Source organism: Triturus cristatus, chromosome 4_2, assembly GCF_964204655.1.
Source record: "Triturus cristatus chromosome 4_2, aTriCri1.1, whole genome shotgun sequence".
Taxonomy (NCBI): domain Eukaryota; kingdom Metazoa; phylum Chordata; class Amphibia; order Caudata; family Salamandridae; genus Triturus; species Triturus cristatus.
The window spans coordinates 64,702,844-64,718,406 of NC_140586.1; the positions used below are offsets into that span (position 1 = coordinate 64,702,844).

The window sequence follows — 15,563 nt, forward strand, 5'->3', positions numbered from 1 at the left end:
AGAGAAAAGGTACAGAGGTAAGAAAGGAAGAATAGAGAAGGTAGCCGAGAAATAGGTGAAAGTAAATAGAAAAAGACAAGATGCAGTAAACCACAACAGGGGCATCCTTCTAGAGTATCGCCAGGAACATGGCAGTCCACCCTTGAGTCAACGAGGGTGTCCAATATATGCTTTTAGGGGCCCCAGGCAGTCTCTGTGGATTGCAGTTGAGTAGTTGTGGCTATGTCGATAGCATAGTGCCCAAATGTTCCCTCCACTTACTCTTGAGGCAGAATAAGGGCAGGCTGAAACAAATGATATTGTTTTTGGAGCTTGTCCACATCCACAGCCCCCTCAAAGCCGCGCCCAGGATAAACAGTTGCGCATGTGGGGAGGCCTGTAATCTGTTTATCCCTGGTCCTAATTTGGTGAGATTGATCTTCTCCGTTGTGTATCTCCTGCCCCCTGAGGGGATTTCCGACTGGCAAGTAGCAGGAAATTTTGCGCTTGTTGCGGATTCATGAAAATATGTTGTTTCCCCTGATGGTTTAAACACAGACGCAACAGGTACAGCATTGCATAATCTACGCCGGCTTGTACCTTCCTCTTGACTGGCAAAAACAAATTCCTGGCCCCCTGGACTGCCATTGTGAAGTCCAGAAAGATGTCTATTGTGTTTCCTTCGAAATTGAGAGAATGCTGTTCGCCAGCCAGGTACAAGATAGAATCGCGATCTCGGTAATTTAAAAGGCAAGCAATGATGGGTCTTGGCGCTGTTTCTGGCAGGGGGCGGGCCATCAGGGATCGGTGGTTCTCTCCACCACCAGTTGTTTGGACAAGGCAGCAGCATTAACAAGCATTGAAAATGCAATAGGTCTCGCCTTTTATTAAGTTAAAGCCATTTGCTTTGCTAATGGTATTGTATAGCAAAGCAAATGGCTTTAACTTAATCAAAGGCGAGAGCTATTGCATTTTCAATGCTTGTTTTGCCATGTTGTACAGTAGCTGCTATGCAACATGTCTGAAAGTGATTTTAAAAAGCGCTATGATGCAACAATGCTCCACGTCACCAAAACATTTTAAACACACTTTTAGATCAGCCACTGTGCAACATGAATGAAAATCACATTGACAAAAGCCAATTAATCTTGTCTAGGCGAGACTAATTGGCTTTGCCAATGCTTGTTACTGACTGGCATTGCCCAGATGTAGGTGGATGAGCAACTTGCACAGTAATTCAGTCCCAGTTAGGACCCAGCTGCGGATGCTAACATGAGAAACAGAGGTGGAGGGTGTGGAGAGATTGAGGGTAAGGAGAGACCGCTGTGGAGGGTGAGGAGAGACAGAGGTGGAGGGTGAGGAGAGACAGAGGTGGAGGTGAGGCAAGGTGGAGGTGAGGAGAGACAGAGGTGAGCAGAGAAAGAGGTGAGCAGAGACAGAGGTGAACGTGGGGCGAGACAGAGGTGGAGGTGAGGAGAGGTGAGGTGGATGTGAGGAGAGACAGGTGGAGGGTGAGGAGAAACAGAGGGTGAGGAGAGACAGAGGTGGAGGGTGAGGAGAGACCGAGGTGGAGTGTGAGGAGAGACCGAGGTGGAGGGTGAGGAGAGACAGAGGTGGAGGGTGAGGAGAGACAGAGGTGGACGTGAGTAGAGGTAGAGGTGAGGCGAGGTGAAGAGAGGTGAGGTGGAGGGTGAGGAGAGACAGAGGTGGAGGTGAGGCAAGGTGGAGGTGAGGAGAGACAGAGGTGAGCAGAGAAAGAGGTGAGCAGAGACAGAGGTGAACGTGGGGTGAGACAGAGGTGGAGGTGAGGAGAGGTGAGGTGGATGTGAGGAGAGACAGGTGGAGGGTGAGGAGAAACAGAGGGTGAGGAGAGACAGAGGTGGAGGGTGAGGAGAGACCGAGGTGGAGTGTGAGGAGAGACAGAGGTGGAGGGTGAGGAGAGACAGGGGTGGAGGTGAGTAGAGGTAGAGGTGAGGCGAGGTGAAGAGAGGTGAGGTGGAGGGTGAGGAGAGACAGAGGTGGAGGGAGAGGAGAGATCAAGGTGGAGGTGAGGCCAGACAGAGGTGGAGGATGGGGAGAGACAGTGGTGGAGGGTGAGGGTAGACAGAGTTGGAGGATGGGGAGAGATGGTGGAGGGGAAGTCAGAGGTAGAGGATGGGGAGAGATGGTGGAGGGGGGAGTCAGAGGTAGAGGTTGGGGAGACACACTGGTGGAGGGGGGAAAGACAGGTAGAGGATGGGGAGAGACAGTGGTGGAGGGGGCAGACAGAGGTGGAGTTTAGGAGAGACAGGCGTGGAGGGTGAGAAGAGACAGAGGTGGAGGGGAGGAGAGACCAAGGTGGAGGGTGAGGAGAGACAGAGGTGGAACGGAGTCAGAAATGGAGGTATGGAGAGACACAGGTGAGGAGAGACAGAGGTGGGGGGGAGAAATGGGGGAGAGGAGGGGGGTGGTATCACTTTCACCTCCTCTCCTAGTGTAAGATAACGCCCCCTCTCCACAGGCCCTGCCAGGGCTGAGAGCAGATCCCTGCCCGCATCAGCCATCACCCGAGACCGCTCGTGCTTGTTGGTAAAGAGAGGTTCATTATCTGCTGATGATGTGATCCACTTGGAGTGGGGGCTCCCCTCACCCACCCCCAGGGCCGACACCGAGAAGGCGCCAGAGACCTGAAACTGTCTATGCTGCAATACTTGGGGGGGAGGGGCTGAGGGTGCGGAGGAAGTGGAGTGGGGTTAGAGTAGGAATAGAGAAGGGGCAGATGGGGAGAGAAGGGACAGCTAGGCAGAAATGGAGCAATAAAAAAAATAGAGAGAGCGAAAAGAGCAGAGTGGGGGGAAAAGGAAAAAATGATGAGAGAACTTGTAGAAAAGAGGTGGAGAGAGAAGATGGCGAGATTGGGAGGAGAGGGTAATGACTCAGGAGAGAGAGGGAGTTGGTAGAGACAACCAGATGGGCCTCGAATCAAATGGAAATTTAGGGACAGCAAATAGATTGAGGTATACACCCAGGGGTTTTGTTCTGTTGTTTGGGAGATATAGGAGTTTGGTTCAGAAATTTTTTTGAAAGTTTGTGAGTGAGAATTACGGAATCAGACGTAACGTTTTCGTAAAACCAAAAAGTACTTACCTAGACTCTAGCGCCTAAACTCAAAGAAGTTCACACGGTTCTTGCCGTCGTTTACTTCCCCGACTGTGTTTTACTTCTCGAAAAGTCAAGGACACTGGGATAGTTCGCAGCGCTAACGGACTGCATGTTTACATGTTAGAAGGGTAACCTGTCTATTGCCATTTTCGGAAAGACTGAACACGATGTACTCTATGTTAATTACATTCCATTTTTACGTAACGCAAAATTGCAACATTGTAATGAACGCAGGGTTCTTCAGTTTGCGCGCTGTTTTAGAGGGATTCAAAGAATGACGTTTTCCGATGCTCCATATCGCTGTGTTTATAGGCTAACATTTTTCATAAATAGTCATTTTGCATGGTAAATGTAAAAGGAGGAAATCGAGAAAGGGGCATGCACTGTTAAACAAGCAGCTGTGTCTCTGAGAGAGACAGAGGGAAGGGGAACAAGAATAAAGAACAAGCAGCAGTGAAAGCGATCGTGAAAGTGAAAGCGATCGCAATTGTAAAAAAAAAACAAGCGGCCGTGAAAGTAACCGCGCAGTAGTGCCATGAAGAACAAAAAACCTGCAGACAAAACAATGCAAAGAATAAAGAACACGCGGTAGTGAAAGCAATTGCGAAAGTGAAAGCGATCGCGATTATTAAAAAAAACAAGCGGCCATGAAAGTAAAAGCGATCGCGAAAGTGAAAGTGATCACGCGATGGCCACGCTAAACTCATCAAACTCCGGCAAGCTGCGTACAGGAAGCAGCATTTCCGTTGCTATGACACCAAAATGCAAAATGGCGTCGGACTGTCCACAGTCCCTACGGACACGCGCATGCTGTATGCTTTAGACAAATGGCAAGAGCAGCCATCTTTGTCCATGCAGACACGTGCATGCAAGCGTTTGGGAGAATTGATTACAAAAGGCACTTGCATGGCGAGAGCAGCGCATGCGCTGCTATCGCCCAGCGAGCGCTGCTATCGCCAGGCGAGACCTAAAAAGAGTAGTTAGCAATCTTTCTACATAGTCCTCCTTTCTCCCTGTATTTGCCGATTCAGGAACTCCCAGTATCCGTATGTCATTCCTGAGCAAAAGTGCCTCCAAATATTCCTTTTGCAGATATGACGTTCAAGATACACTCCATGTTTAGGAGTTGCCTGCTTCTTTGTGAGGATGTATCCTTTAGGTCAAAGATTCTTTGTTCCGTCTCCTCTATGCGTGTGTACTGTTTCTCCAGAGTGATGAGATCCATGTAGGTGTATGTATAGTCCATATTGGCTTCAATGAGTGAGAGGCTAGTTTTCATAGTAAGCAGGAGAGATTTCAATTCGGAATCTCCGGCAGCCTGATCCAGCGGTGGGCCATCTGACAATGTGCTCAGGATCGTTGTTCTGTGTGCGGGTGGATGTGTGTGATTCGTAGGACAGTTTGGGCTGCCTCCCTTCAGTTTTGCCCATATCTAGGTCACCACCGGCACAACGGTTCTAGGCTGTGCACCACGCAGAGTCGGTCCGGTGGGATCTCCCTTAGGTGGTTAATAGTGCAGATTGTGGCTTATCGCCAATCTCCACCACCCCCCCCCCGCCTCCAGTCAATGAAGTGCTTACAGCACCACTAAAGTGATGTAGGATGTCCAGGTAAGTGCCATTGATTTCCAGGTAAAAACAGCAGAGATGGTCCTATTGAGGCTCCCTAGCCTCTTGCATGTAGTAGGAGCAGACAGAACAGCTCAACGACGTATGGGTAGGCCACCCGCCTCACCTCCGATAGTGGATCAGGTACTCACTGTGAGTATTCAGAGTGATTCCTCACAGGGGCGGCCACAGGAGTCCTCCAGACAGTCTCTCCTTCTCTGTCCCTCACAGTCGATCAACGCCGCTTAGTAGCCCTGCTAAGCCTCAGCTCTGCAGTCTCTGCCTTGTGTTTGTCTTGCTGCCGTAGGCCCCGCCTCGGCCTCACATTCTCCTCAAGCCTGATGAGCTTGGAAGCCCCGGGATGGTCTTTCACGGCTGGGTCGAGGATCGGACACTGCCCCCACCATCCTTCCCTCGGCAGAACAAGCCCCAGTCCCGCTCTGCCATGAAGCAGCCCAGGGTTCTGCCCCAGCGTCTGTGCCGCAGCCCAGGACCGGCGACCTACACCAGAGCGGCAGACTCGGCCCGACTGCCAAGGGCCCTGGGGTCCCGCTCCACTGTGGGGTTGGGCACTGTGATCGGCTCCCTCAGTCCCCTGCCCACCAGGTTAAACTATGGGCATATGCCACTGGTTAGTTGCTGAGGGCCGCCCCAACTCCTCCACCATTGCAATCCGGTAACGGCAGTCAGGCCCGAGTCCGTAGTCCTCACCTCCTTCCTCCTCTGCACTGTTGCTCAGCTCAGCTGGCCACAGAAGCTCAGGATTGTCTGCAGGTCTCTGCCCCATTACAAGGGGATAGTTAGGGGCATTCTGGGGGTAGGAATATGATCGATCAATACCCTGGACAGCAGGAACCTCACACGAGTGCGGCCATCTGACTTGCCGGCTTGCTAGCGCCCCAAATTGTCATTTATATCTATTCTACTGTGGGGTAAATAATTGTCTTCTTACAGTTGCCTTTTAGGTATTTCTTTAAAGTATAATTACCCGATGAAGATGGCTTAGGTCTTGTCCACAGGTCACTTTCTGCCCCCTCCAAAAGTATGGCATTTCCCTTATGGGATTGTCTATTGCACAGAAATTGCAAACTTGAAATAGAAGGTTTACATTTCTGATGCCTAAATTTGCATCTCTGATTTTGCAATATGCTAAGGAATCTCTGTCCCATTGTCTCCCTTCCAATTCCCCCTTCCCCCTACCCACAGATTATGAGCAAAGGAAGGATTTACAAGGTTGGCAAACAAGAGAGACAGCCGGGGCAATGGCTGGTGACCATGACGCTGCCTATTCTTCTGGACTACATCCCCTCTTTCCGCATCATTGCCTATTACTACGTACAGAGCGAGATTGTGGCAGACTCCATCTGGGTGGATGTGAGGGACACCTGCATGGGAACGGTAAGCCATCCAAAGCTGCCATTTTCTACAAGCTGTCCTTGTAAGCCTTCTCCTCCACTGAATTTAACAAAGCCTGATAGCACAGGTCGAGCCCTCCATAGAGATGGGTCACAGAGGAAGGAGGTTACAGGGAAGCCCAAAGGTTGCAGGTTCTATTGTAAACTCCATCAGATGGTGTTGTACAATTACAGCTGCTGTAAGTCCGTGATCAGCGCAGACACAGCTGATGCCTGCACCAAGCAGGTCTTGATAACAAGGGCACTGAAGGTTTTCTGGACAAAGTGCCGGCTTCACCCTAGACAATATGACGTGAATGCTGGGGGTAGATGAAAAGACAACTTCTGGCTATTTGTTAAAGTACAGAACAAGTTTAAGTGTAAAGCAATCCTTTCATGACATGTCTTTTTCAACAGCTGGAAGTATCAGGAGCAACAGCCAGTGACAATAGTGTTAAAGCGCCGGGAAGGTCCATCTGGTTGAAGGTGAAAGGTGATCACAATGCAAGAGTTGGCCTCGTTGCAGTGGATAAAGGTGTATTCGTTCTCAACAAGAAGCACAAACTCTCTCAGTCCAAGGTGAGTCCAGAGGGACACTCCCTGCCCAATGCATGGCTTGATGTGTTAGCATGAATCCCACTGAGAGGAAGCGATGATACCTTTGATTCTCCAATCAAAACTGGGTCCTTCTTTACTGTCTACACCAAGAATACTGTGAGGCATCTCTAGATCTCCATTACTATTAAATATTGTGACAAGGACAACTGCGAGTCTCCACAGATGCCTCAGACATCATTATTGCTGTCAATGTATTGTTCTGTGGTTCTTTGTTTAAACTGTTATGGTGTGGATAGGTCCAAAGGCACCACTGGCCGGTATGTTAATGGGATGGTACGGTACAACTCTCACACAGGAGTAAGTCTCAGTGCAGCATTCAAGAACATTGCATTAAGCATTAGTGGATCGGGAGCTTGGAGGGGTCATTTTAAGTACACCTGGTGGCAGTAATAAAAAGCCGCATTTCCTTCTTTGCTGAAGAATTATAGTGTGTGATCCCTGTAGGGTGCTTTGTAGTGTGTCCTGTAATTCCCCCCAGACAACGGCACCTGTTTCCTAGGGAGGCTTTACAGAATTCTGGATATTCAATCAATGTGTCTCCGGCAGCTTGGAGTGCTATCCTAGGTCCCGGCTCATGATATTCCTGTATCTGAGAGTGTGCATCAGTGCCAGGCCACGTGTGTGAGGACAAGCGGGTTAAACTATTCCCTCTCTGGGGTGCATTGCCTGTGGAGTATTTCATGGGCTGGCTGAATAGACATTCCCTGTGATCTGGGTCGCTGTGAAGCCCACTTGCCATGCATATTGGTTGACAGCAACATCAGAGCCATTGCATACACACAGAAAGGAAGCCTCTGTAACACTCTGATGTTGATTTCATAGTACATCATGGGGATCTTTGTGATCTCTGAAGAATATGAAGATTCTGTCCAAGACAAGACTGACTGCGTAACCCATCTTTCTACAGTACATCGACTTTATAAGTGCACAAAGTCCACCACTCGCACATATCTGTGTTGTGTGCCAACTGCTTTGCATCAAAGGTACCCTGTCATGGGCCAAAAAGTGATCTTTTAAATTTTACAATGAAATTTCGGTTCACAGGTGTCAGATCACTTTTGTCTTGTGACGCCATCTTCACCATATAGGACCCTTGATGTAATGAATGGGCTCCATGAAGAGAATGCTAAAGCCATTGCCAGCTAAATATTCAAGTGATACATCTGAATGTGGGGATGGAGGCAGGTACACATTGAACTAAAGGTTCCATGATCCAAATGAATTTATGAATGTAGACAAGGTGCACATTGGACTAAATATTCTAGGGATCCATTCGAATTTAGGGATGCAGACAAGGTGCAGATGGAAGGCTTTATGCTGGGAGTTTCTATTGACACAAGTGTTGGAAAAAACACACTCCCACACCGGAAGGGTGGTGGTGTTCTCCCAGACACGCTGTGGTAGCTTGGCTCGAGCGGTAAGGAAGGCACCGTGTTAAGCATACGACACACCCTCACAATAACCATGCGTTCATCCGTTCCAAAAACGACACTACACCTTAAAAATTATACTGAAAATATATCTCTTTATCTTCTTTTCTCTTAGTTGCTGATTAAATAACTAATAATACAATCACAGTACACAAGGCTTTTCCTTAACCCCTTCAGTGCCCATGACGAGCTGGACTCGTCATGGGCTGCGGTGGCGCTGTGCCCATGACGAGTCCAGCTCGTCATGAACTCCGCCCGCTAATGAAAGGCGCGGCACTGGGCGGGGAAAGGGGCGGGCATGCAAGGGGTTAAAAAGTGCAGGTCAAAAAAATAATAACACTTTACAGGTGCAATAAATAGGATCAGGTCAAATAAATACTGTGAGGGAATAAATACTCTGCAGGAATAAGTTAGCTCAGGACAATAAATACATTACAGGAATAACTTAGATAAATACAATAAATACAGTACCCTCAATAAATAACATCAGCCAACAATGACATTTGTAAAATCAGATCACATTTAAAATACTATGGGCTGATTTGGCCCAGTCACAGCTTGTGGTTAGGTGGATGGCCTGAGGGTGTCTCACCTAGCTTGGGTAAGGCTGAGGCTAAAACTGAGGTAGATCAAGGGTAATCTAGGAATCTGGCTCTCCTAAACTACACAACCCCTCACACAGGTCACTGTATCAGTCTCAGCCCACCCCTGGCACAATCAAGCTGGTTCCAGCACCTCTCTAGCCCCTAGGATGGTCTCTTAGGGCTTCACAGGGCCTTAGGCGCCCTCTATTCCACTTACTGCCCTTTTTATGAAGTTCCGACGCCGCTGGGGTCGTGTCGACGCCGTGAGGCGGTTCCGGTTCGATGTCGGCGGCCTCGGCTCGATGACAGTTCTTGTCGACGCCGGGATGCAGTTCCGGTTCGATGTCGGCGGCCTCGGTTCGATGTCGGCTCCGGTTCAATGACGTCGGGCAGTCTTGGCTCGATGTCGACTTCGGGCGGCTCCGGTTCGATGACGTCGGGCGGCCTTGGCTCGATGTCGACTTCCGGCGGCTCCGGAGTGCGATCTCCACTCCCGACCTCCGGCACGATTCTCCTCAGGTTCCGGCGACTCCGGAGTGCGACCTCCACTCCCGACCTCCGGCACACTTCTCTTCAGGTTCCGGCGACTCCGGAGTGCGATCTCCACTCCCGACCTCCGGCACGCTTCACCTCGGTCTCCGGCGACTCCGGAGGGCGGACTTCACTCCCCCGTCGACGCCGCTCACTCGACCTCGGGTGACTTCCTCCTCGACCTCTGGTACTCTCCACGACCTCCGTCGGCGCCCTCTCTCGACCTCTGGCGGCTCCGGGCACGACGTCTGCTTTCCAGTCAGCGCCGCTTCTCCACCTCGGGCTCCAGGTCTCCAGGCTTCTCGATGTCGGACTTCAGGTAGTTACCAGTAACCAGGTCAGGAACTTGCTGTTCTTTACTTTTAAGGCCTGTTCCGGCTGTCCAGGTCCTTAAGAAGGGTTTTCTTGCTTTCTCCCACACAGGGCTCCAGGCTGGGCTCAGTCAACAGGGACTAGTATCAAGGGTGGGTTTCTGGACCCCACTCCAGGCACAAGTTTCCACCCCTGCTGCCTCACTCCTTCCTCCTTCAGTTCTGTGCTCCTCTCTCTTCACCAGTCAGGTGCCAACTGCTGCCTTCCAACTGCCAACTGCCAACTCTAACTTAGCTTCCCAACATTCTAAACCGCCTCCAACTGTCACAGGGTTCCAGAATGTTGCAGAAGGTTCTAGTAGGTTCCAGTGGGTTCTGATGATGTCACAGGTGGCCTCCATTTTGTGCTCCAGGCCCTCAGACAGAAGTTCCAGGGGTAGATAAAATGGCTCCCTGAATCTGCATCAATACTAAAAAGTCTGGTGGTTCCCAAAAAGGAAAAATACTAACAGGGTTTGAGGCAAAAGTAGGACAAAATAAATAATGATGAGGAGGGACCACCCAAAGGGCTGACAGGTCTAACACGCGTCCCCCCCCAGCTGAAAGTGGGGAGAGCTACCCAACCCCTTGGGAGTTCTCATCACTAAGGCGGAAATACCTTGAGAGACCGTCTGCATTGGCGTGGTCCACTCCAGGCCGATGTTCCACCTGAAAGTCCATTCCCTGTAGGGAAATAGACCACCTCAACAACTTGGGATTCTCCCCCTTCATCTGCATCAGCCAACGAAGGGGTCTGTGGTTGGTCTGAACCAGGAAGTGCGAGCCAAACAGGTATGGCCGCAACTTCTTCAGAGCCCATACCACTGCAAAGGCTTCACGCTCTATTGCACTCCACTTTTGTTCCCTGGGAAGTAGTCTCCGGGATAGGAAGACCACGGGTTGATCCAGACCCTCTTCATTGAGTTGCGATAATACTGCCCCAATGCCATGTTCTGATGCATCCGTCTGGACAATGAACTTCTTGGAGAAGTCTGGGGCCCTTAAGAGCGGGGCCTCGCACATGGCTTTCTTCAGCTTCACAAAGGCTTGCTGACAAGCCTCCGTCCAGACTACCCGTCGAGGTTGCTTCTTGGACGTAAGCTCCGTGAGGGGGGCCACGATGGTACCGTAACCCTTCACGAAGCGGCGGTAGTATCCGGTGAGGCCCAAAAATGCTCGGACCTCAGTCTGAGTCTTGGGGGGTTCCCAGGCCATGATGGCCTCGATCTTCGCCTGGAGGGGTTGCACCGCTCCCCTACCCACCAAGTGTCCAAGGTACACTACCGACCCCTGCCCGATCTGGCACTTGCTGGCCTTGATCGTTAATCCAGCTTGTCTCAGAGCCTGAAGAACAGCTTGCAGGTGACACAAGTGATCCTCCCAGCTGTTACTGAAGACGGCTATGTCATCCAGATAAGCAGCAGAGAAACTCTCCATTCCGGTGAGGATCTGGTTTACCAGGCGCTGAAACGTGGCAGGTGCGTTCTTGAGCCCAAAGGGCATCACACAGAACTGGTAGTGGCCATTGGGCGTGGAGAAGGCTGACCTTTCCCTTGCTCCATCAGTCAAAGAGATCTGCCAGTACCCAGAAGTAAGGTCAAAGGTACTTAGATATTGGGCAGCTCCCAGCCGGTCAATCAATTCATCCGCCCTGGGGATCGGATGAGCATCAGTTTTGGTTACTGAATTCAGTCCCCGGTAGTCCACACAGAACCTCAGTTCCGGTTGGGCACCCGGTGGTGCAGCTTTTGGTACTAGTACCACCGGACTGGACCAGGGGCTGCTAGAAGGTTCGATCACTCCTAGCTCCAGCATCTTAGTGACTTCACCGTGAATGCTGGCCTTCACCTTGTCTGACATCCGGTAGATCTTGGACTTCACAGGTGGGCTGTCTCCTGTGTCCACGTCATGGACGCACAGGTGAGTCCTACCCGGAACAAGGGAGAACAACGAAGAGTACTGTCCCAGGACCTGGCGGCAGTCCTCCTGCTGTTCAGGAGTTAGAGATGGGGAGAGAATCACTCCCTCCACCGACCCATCCTTCTCTTGAGACGCAAACAAATCGGGGAGAGGCTCGCTTTCCACGTCCTCTCCTCCATCAGTCACCATCATCAAGATGACTTCGGGCCTCTCGTGGTGGGGTTTGAGGCGGTTGGCATGCAGCACCCGTAGGGGCTGGCGAGGGGTTTTAAGGTCCACCAAATAGGTAGCCTTACCCTTCTTCTCCAATACCTCAAAGGGTCCTGACCAGCGATCCTGGAGGGCGCTAAGCTCTCCTGGTTCGATCACCCACACCTTCTGGCCAGGCTCCAACTCCACCGGGTGAGCATTGTGGTCATACCACGCCTTCATCACTGCCTGGCTGGCTTCCAAGTTGTCAGAAGCTTGCTTCCACAACTTAGCCATTTGGCTCCGGAAGGCCAGCATGTAGCTCACCACGTCCTGGGGAAGCTTCCTGGGAGTTCTTTCCCATCCGTCTCTCACCAGGTTGAGAGGTCCACGTACAGGGTGCCCATACAAAAGCTCGAAGGGGCTGAAGCCCACTCCCTTCTGTGGCACTTCCCTGTAGGAAAACAATAGACAGGGTAGGAGGACGTCCCATTTCCTCCGCAGGCTTTCAGGCAGACTTCTAATCATGCCTTTCAAGGTTTTGTTAAACCTCTCCACCAGACCATTGGTCTGGGGGTGGTAAGGAGTTGTGAACCGGTAGGTCACTCCACACTCCTTCCACATCGCCCGCATGTACGCTGACATGAAGTTGGTCCCCCTGTCGGACACAACTTCCTTGGGAAAACCCACTCGGGTAAAGATTCCCATCAGGGCCCTAGCCACAACAGGTGCTGTTATGGTCCTCAGAGGTATTGCCTCTGGGTACCGTGTGGCATGATCCACCAGAACCAGGATAAACCTGTGACCAGCTGTAGTAGGTGGATCTAACGGACCCACAATGTCGATGCCCACCCTTTCACAGGGGGTGCTAACGACAGGAAGTGGTTCCAGGGGAGCTTTCAGCTTCACCCCTGTTTTCCCACTGGCTTGGCAAGACACACATGTCCGGCAGTAGGTATCGGACGACACTTTCATTTGAGGCCAATAAAAGTGTGGAACAAGACGGGCGAAGGTCTTGTCTTGCCCCAGGTGTCCTGCCAAGGGGATCTCGTGAGCCAACTCCAGTAGGAAGGCTCGATAACGTTGAGGGACTACCAAGGCTCGTGACGATCCATGTAGGGGTGCCTTGGGTTCACTGTAGAGGAGGCCATCCTCCCAGTAAACACTGTAGTTCCCTTCAACGTTCCCTGCTGCCTGGGCTTCGGCCTGTCGCCTCAGTCCCTCAAGGGTAGGGCACTCCCTCTGGCCCCGGCAGAATTCCTCCCTGGACGTGCCTCCCTCCACGTGCCACTCGGCCGGGATGGGTAGGTCCTCCAGTTTGGTAACATCCCCCACCGCGGACTCCTGGTCCACCACCTCCGGTGGCCTATCCGTCCTACGGGGGGCGGACGCCGAGGCAGGCTCCTCCTGTCCTCGGTTCTTCCCTTGACTGGCAGCTGGCTGGGCCTTTGTTCCAGGCTCCAGCCGAAACGAACTCCCTCTCCGGGCAGTCGCGGACCTTGTGCTAACACAGGCCCAGTCAGGTGTACCCAGCATCTCGGTGTGAGTCCGGTATTCCACCTCCTTCCAAGCGTTGTGCTCCATGTCATTCCCCAGCAGACAATCGACTGGCACGGCAGGGCTTACGGCAACTCGAAGTGAACCTGCAACCCCCTCCCATTCAAAGGGAACCTCGGCCACCGGATAGTGGCCTGTTCTGCCGTCAGCCATCGCTGCTGGGTGGAGTACATCGGGAATTACCTGCTCTGGAGACACCAGTTGGCTACGTACCATAGTCATACTGGCTCCTGTGTCTCTCAGAGCCTCCCCTCTTTGGCCGTTGATGGTGACCCACTGCCCATACTTTACGGTATTTGCGGGCACCTGGATCTTAGGAACCATCTCCCGTTCTCCCAGGGACACTAAAGTGACACCCGCCCACTCCCTTCCCTTAGTTAAGTGCATCTCCTCCCCGAGCACTGCACTAGCTACTCCGGGGGCCTTTCCTCCAATGGGAGGGGGTGGTCTTTTCGGGCACTTCGCATCTCCCTTATAGTGTCCGACGCCACCGCACTCGTAGCAATGGACAACCCTTGGCTGCTGACTCTGGCCAGGATTAGGGTTTCTGGGTGGGTTAGCCCTAGGGGTGAATCCTGTTCCCTTTCCTTGGAAATTATTTTGGGGGCCTTTGGAGAACTCCTTTTTCTTTTCCCCTCCCTCTTTCTTCTGGGGGGCGCCCTGTCCGGCCTTTTGAGTATCCCCTCCAGTCCCCCTTGTGGACACCCGGGTACTAGCCCAAATGTCCGCCTCCTCAGCAAGCTTCCGGGGATTGGTCAGCTTGCTATCCACCAGGTGTTGACGCAGTTCAGGGAAACATTTTTCGAGCAGGTGTTCCTTCAGTACTAAATCACACAACCCCTCGTAGTTCCTCACTTCACTGCCCTGTATCCAACCCTCTAGTGCCTTCTTTGCATAGTCCAGGAAGTCCACCCAATTCTGTGTGCCCAGTTTGTGACTACCCCGGAACTTCTGTCTATACTTTTCGGGTGTTAGTCCAAACTTTCTTGTGAGCGCCACTTTCATGGTGGGGTAGTGGGTCTGCTCATCCTGCTCTAGGGCCAATAATGCATCCCTACCAGCTGGAGGCATGTACTTGTACAATCTCCCTCCCCAGTACCTCTCTGGAACCCCATGGGCCCTTAACGAGACCTCATAGGCCGCTAGCCACTTGGCGATATCGTCACCCGCCCCATAGCTAGCTACTATGTCCTTTGGCAAGTAGGGTTTGGGTTCCCTGGTGAACTCTCTTTCTTCGCTGCCACCATTAGGAACAGGGTGTGCCCTAACTCTTAGGATCTGAAGATCTATCTCTTTCAGCCTTAACTCGTGAGCCATCCTCTGTTCCTCCTTCTCCTTCTCCAGCCTTGCTAAGTCCCATGTGAGCTGTCTTTTCTCTCTCCGGTCCGTTAACTCCACTTCAGACAAGCCACCGCTAGAGGCACTGCTGCCCTTCCTGGAAAGTGTCCTGGGCCCCTCTGGCAGGTTCCCCACCTCAGGTTGGTACAAACCAGCTCCCTCACTGTCGGGCTCTCTATCCCTGTCCTCCTCCTCAGCCTTGCTTTCTCGGCGTGCCTCCCCCCAAGCCCTTAAGCTGGTTTGGAGTACACCCTTCTTTGCTCCTGGGGGACAATACACCCCCTCCCGCTGACAAAACTCCCTGAGTTGGGCCACGGTGTACATCTCTAAATTCTCCAATACAAACTCCATCTTGCCCACTCAGGTCAGAGGACAGGTTTTTACAGAAGCTATGCAGGGGGGTACCTTTGATAATACCTCCTCCCACCACCAGAGTAAATTTGTGTTCTGCTCGATTTTCCCGGCCTTCTTGTGTTGAGAGGTGATTGAATGTGACTTCAGTCTCTTACCATTCAAGTCTAAGGGTTAGAGTAGTGAATGGAGCCTATTTACTAGGCACTTCAATATTATCCTGTGCTCTTCCCCATAGATCAGGGCTTGCACACATAGCCTAGGGGATAGATTTGTTAGTATTAGGGATAACCTGTCCTGCAGTGAGGGTATTTCATGGAGCCGTGCTGAATTCAGGCCTGGTAGGCCTCAAACGGGAGAGACTCCATCTTTCTTTCTGCTCCGGCAGCTTGGGATGCTTCTAGGTCAAATGTAATGTTTTAGTTATGAGGTGTTATTGGCTTGGAGAGAACCGGTTCAGGCCGGCCCTTATCGAAGGATTGTATTTTTCTTCATGCCGAAGACACTACATCAGGCCGTCCGGCTGGGAAAGTGTCCTTGGTACGGGGAGGTACAAGAATTTGGTGGGCGGCAG

General features: G+C 51.7%; 1 protein-coding gene across 2 annotated transcripts in view; it reads left to right on the forward strand.

The window, feature by feature from the left end:
• The window catches only part of LOC146832982 (complement C3-like), a 1,287,425-nt gene that overhangs the window by 347,782 nt on the left and 924,080 nt on the right, over positions 1-15,563 (forward strand). For both annotated transcript variants that reach the window (XM_085600525.1, XM_085600526.1), the window contains exons 13-14: positions 5,934-6,125; positions 6,539-6,700. In XM_085600525.1, coding sequence (XP_085456651.1) covers positions 5,934-6,125; positions 6,539-6,700 — 354 coding nt within the window. The remainder of the gene's footprint in view (positions 1-5,933; positions 6,126-6,538; positions 6,701-15,563) is intronic.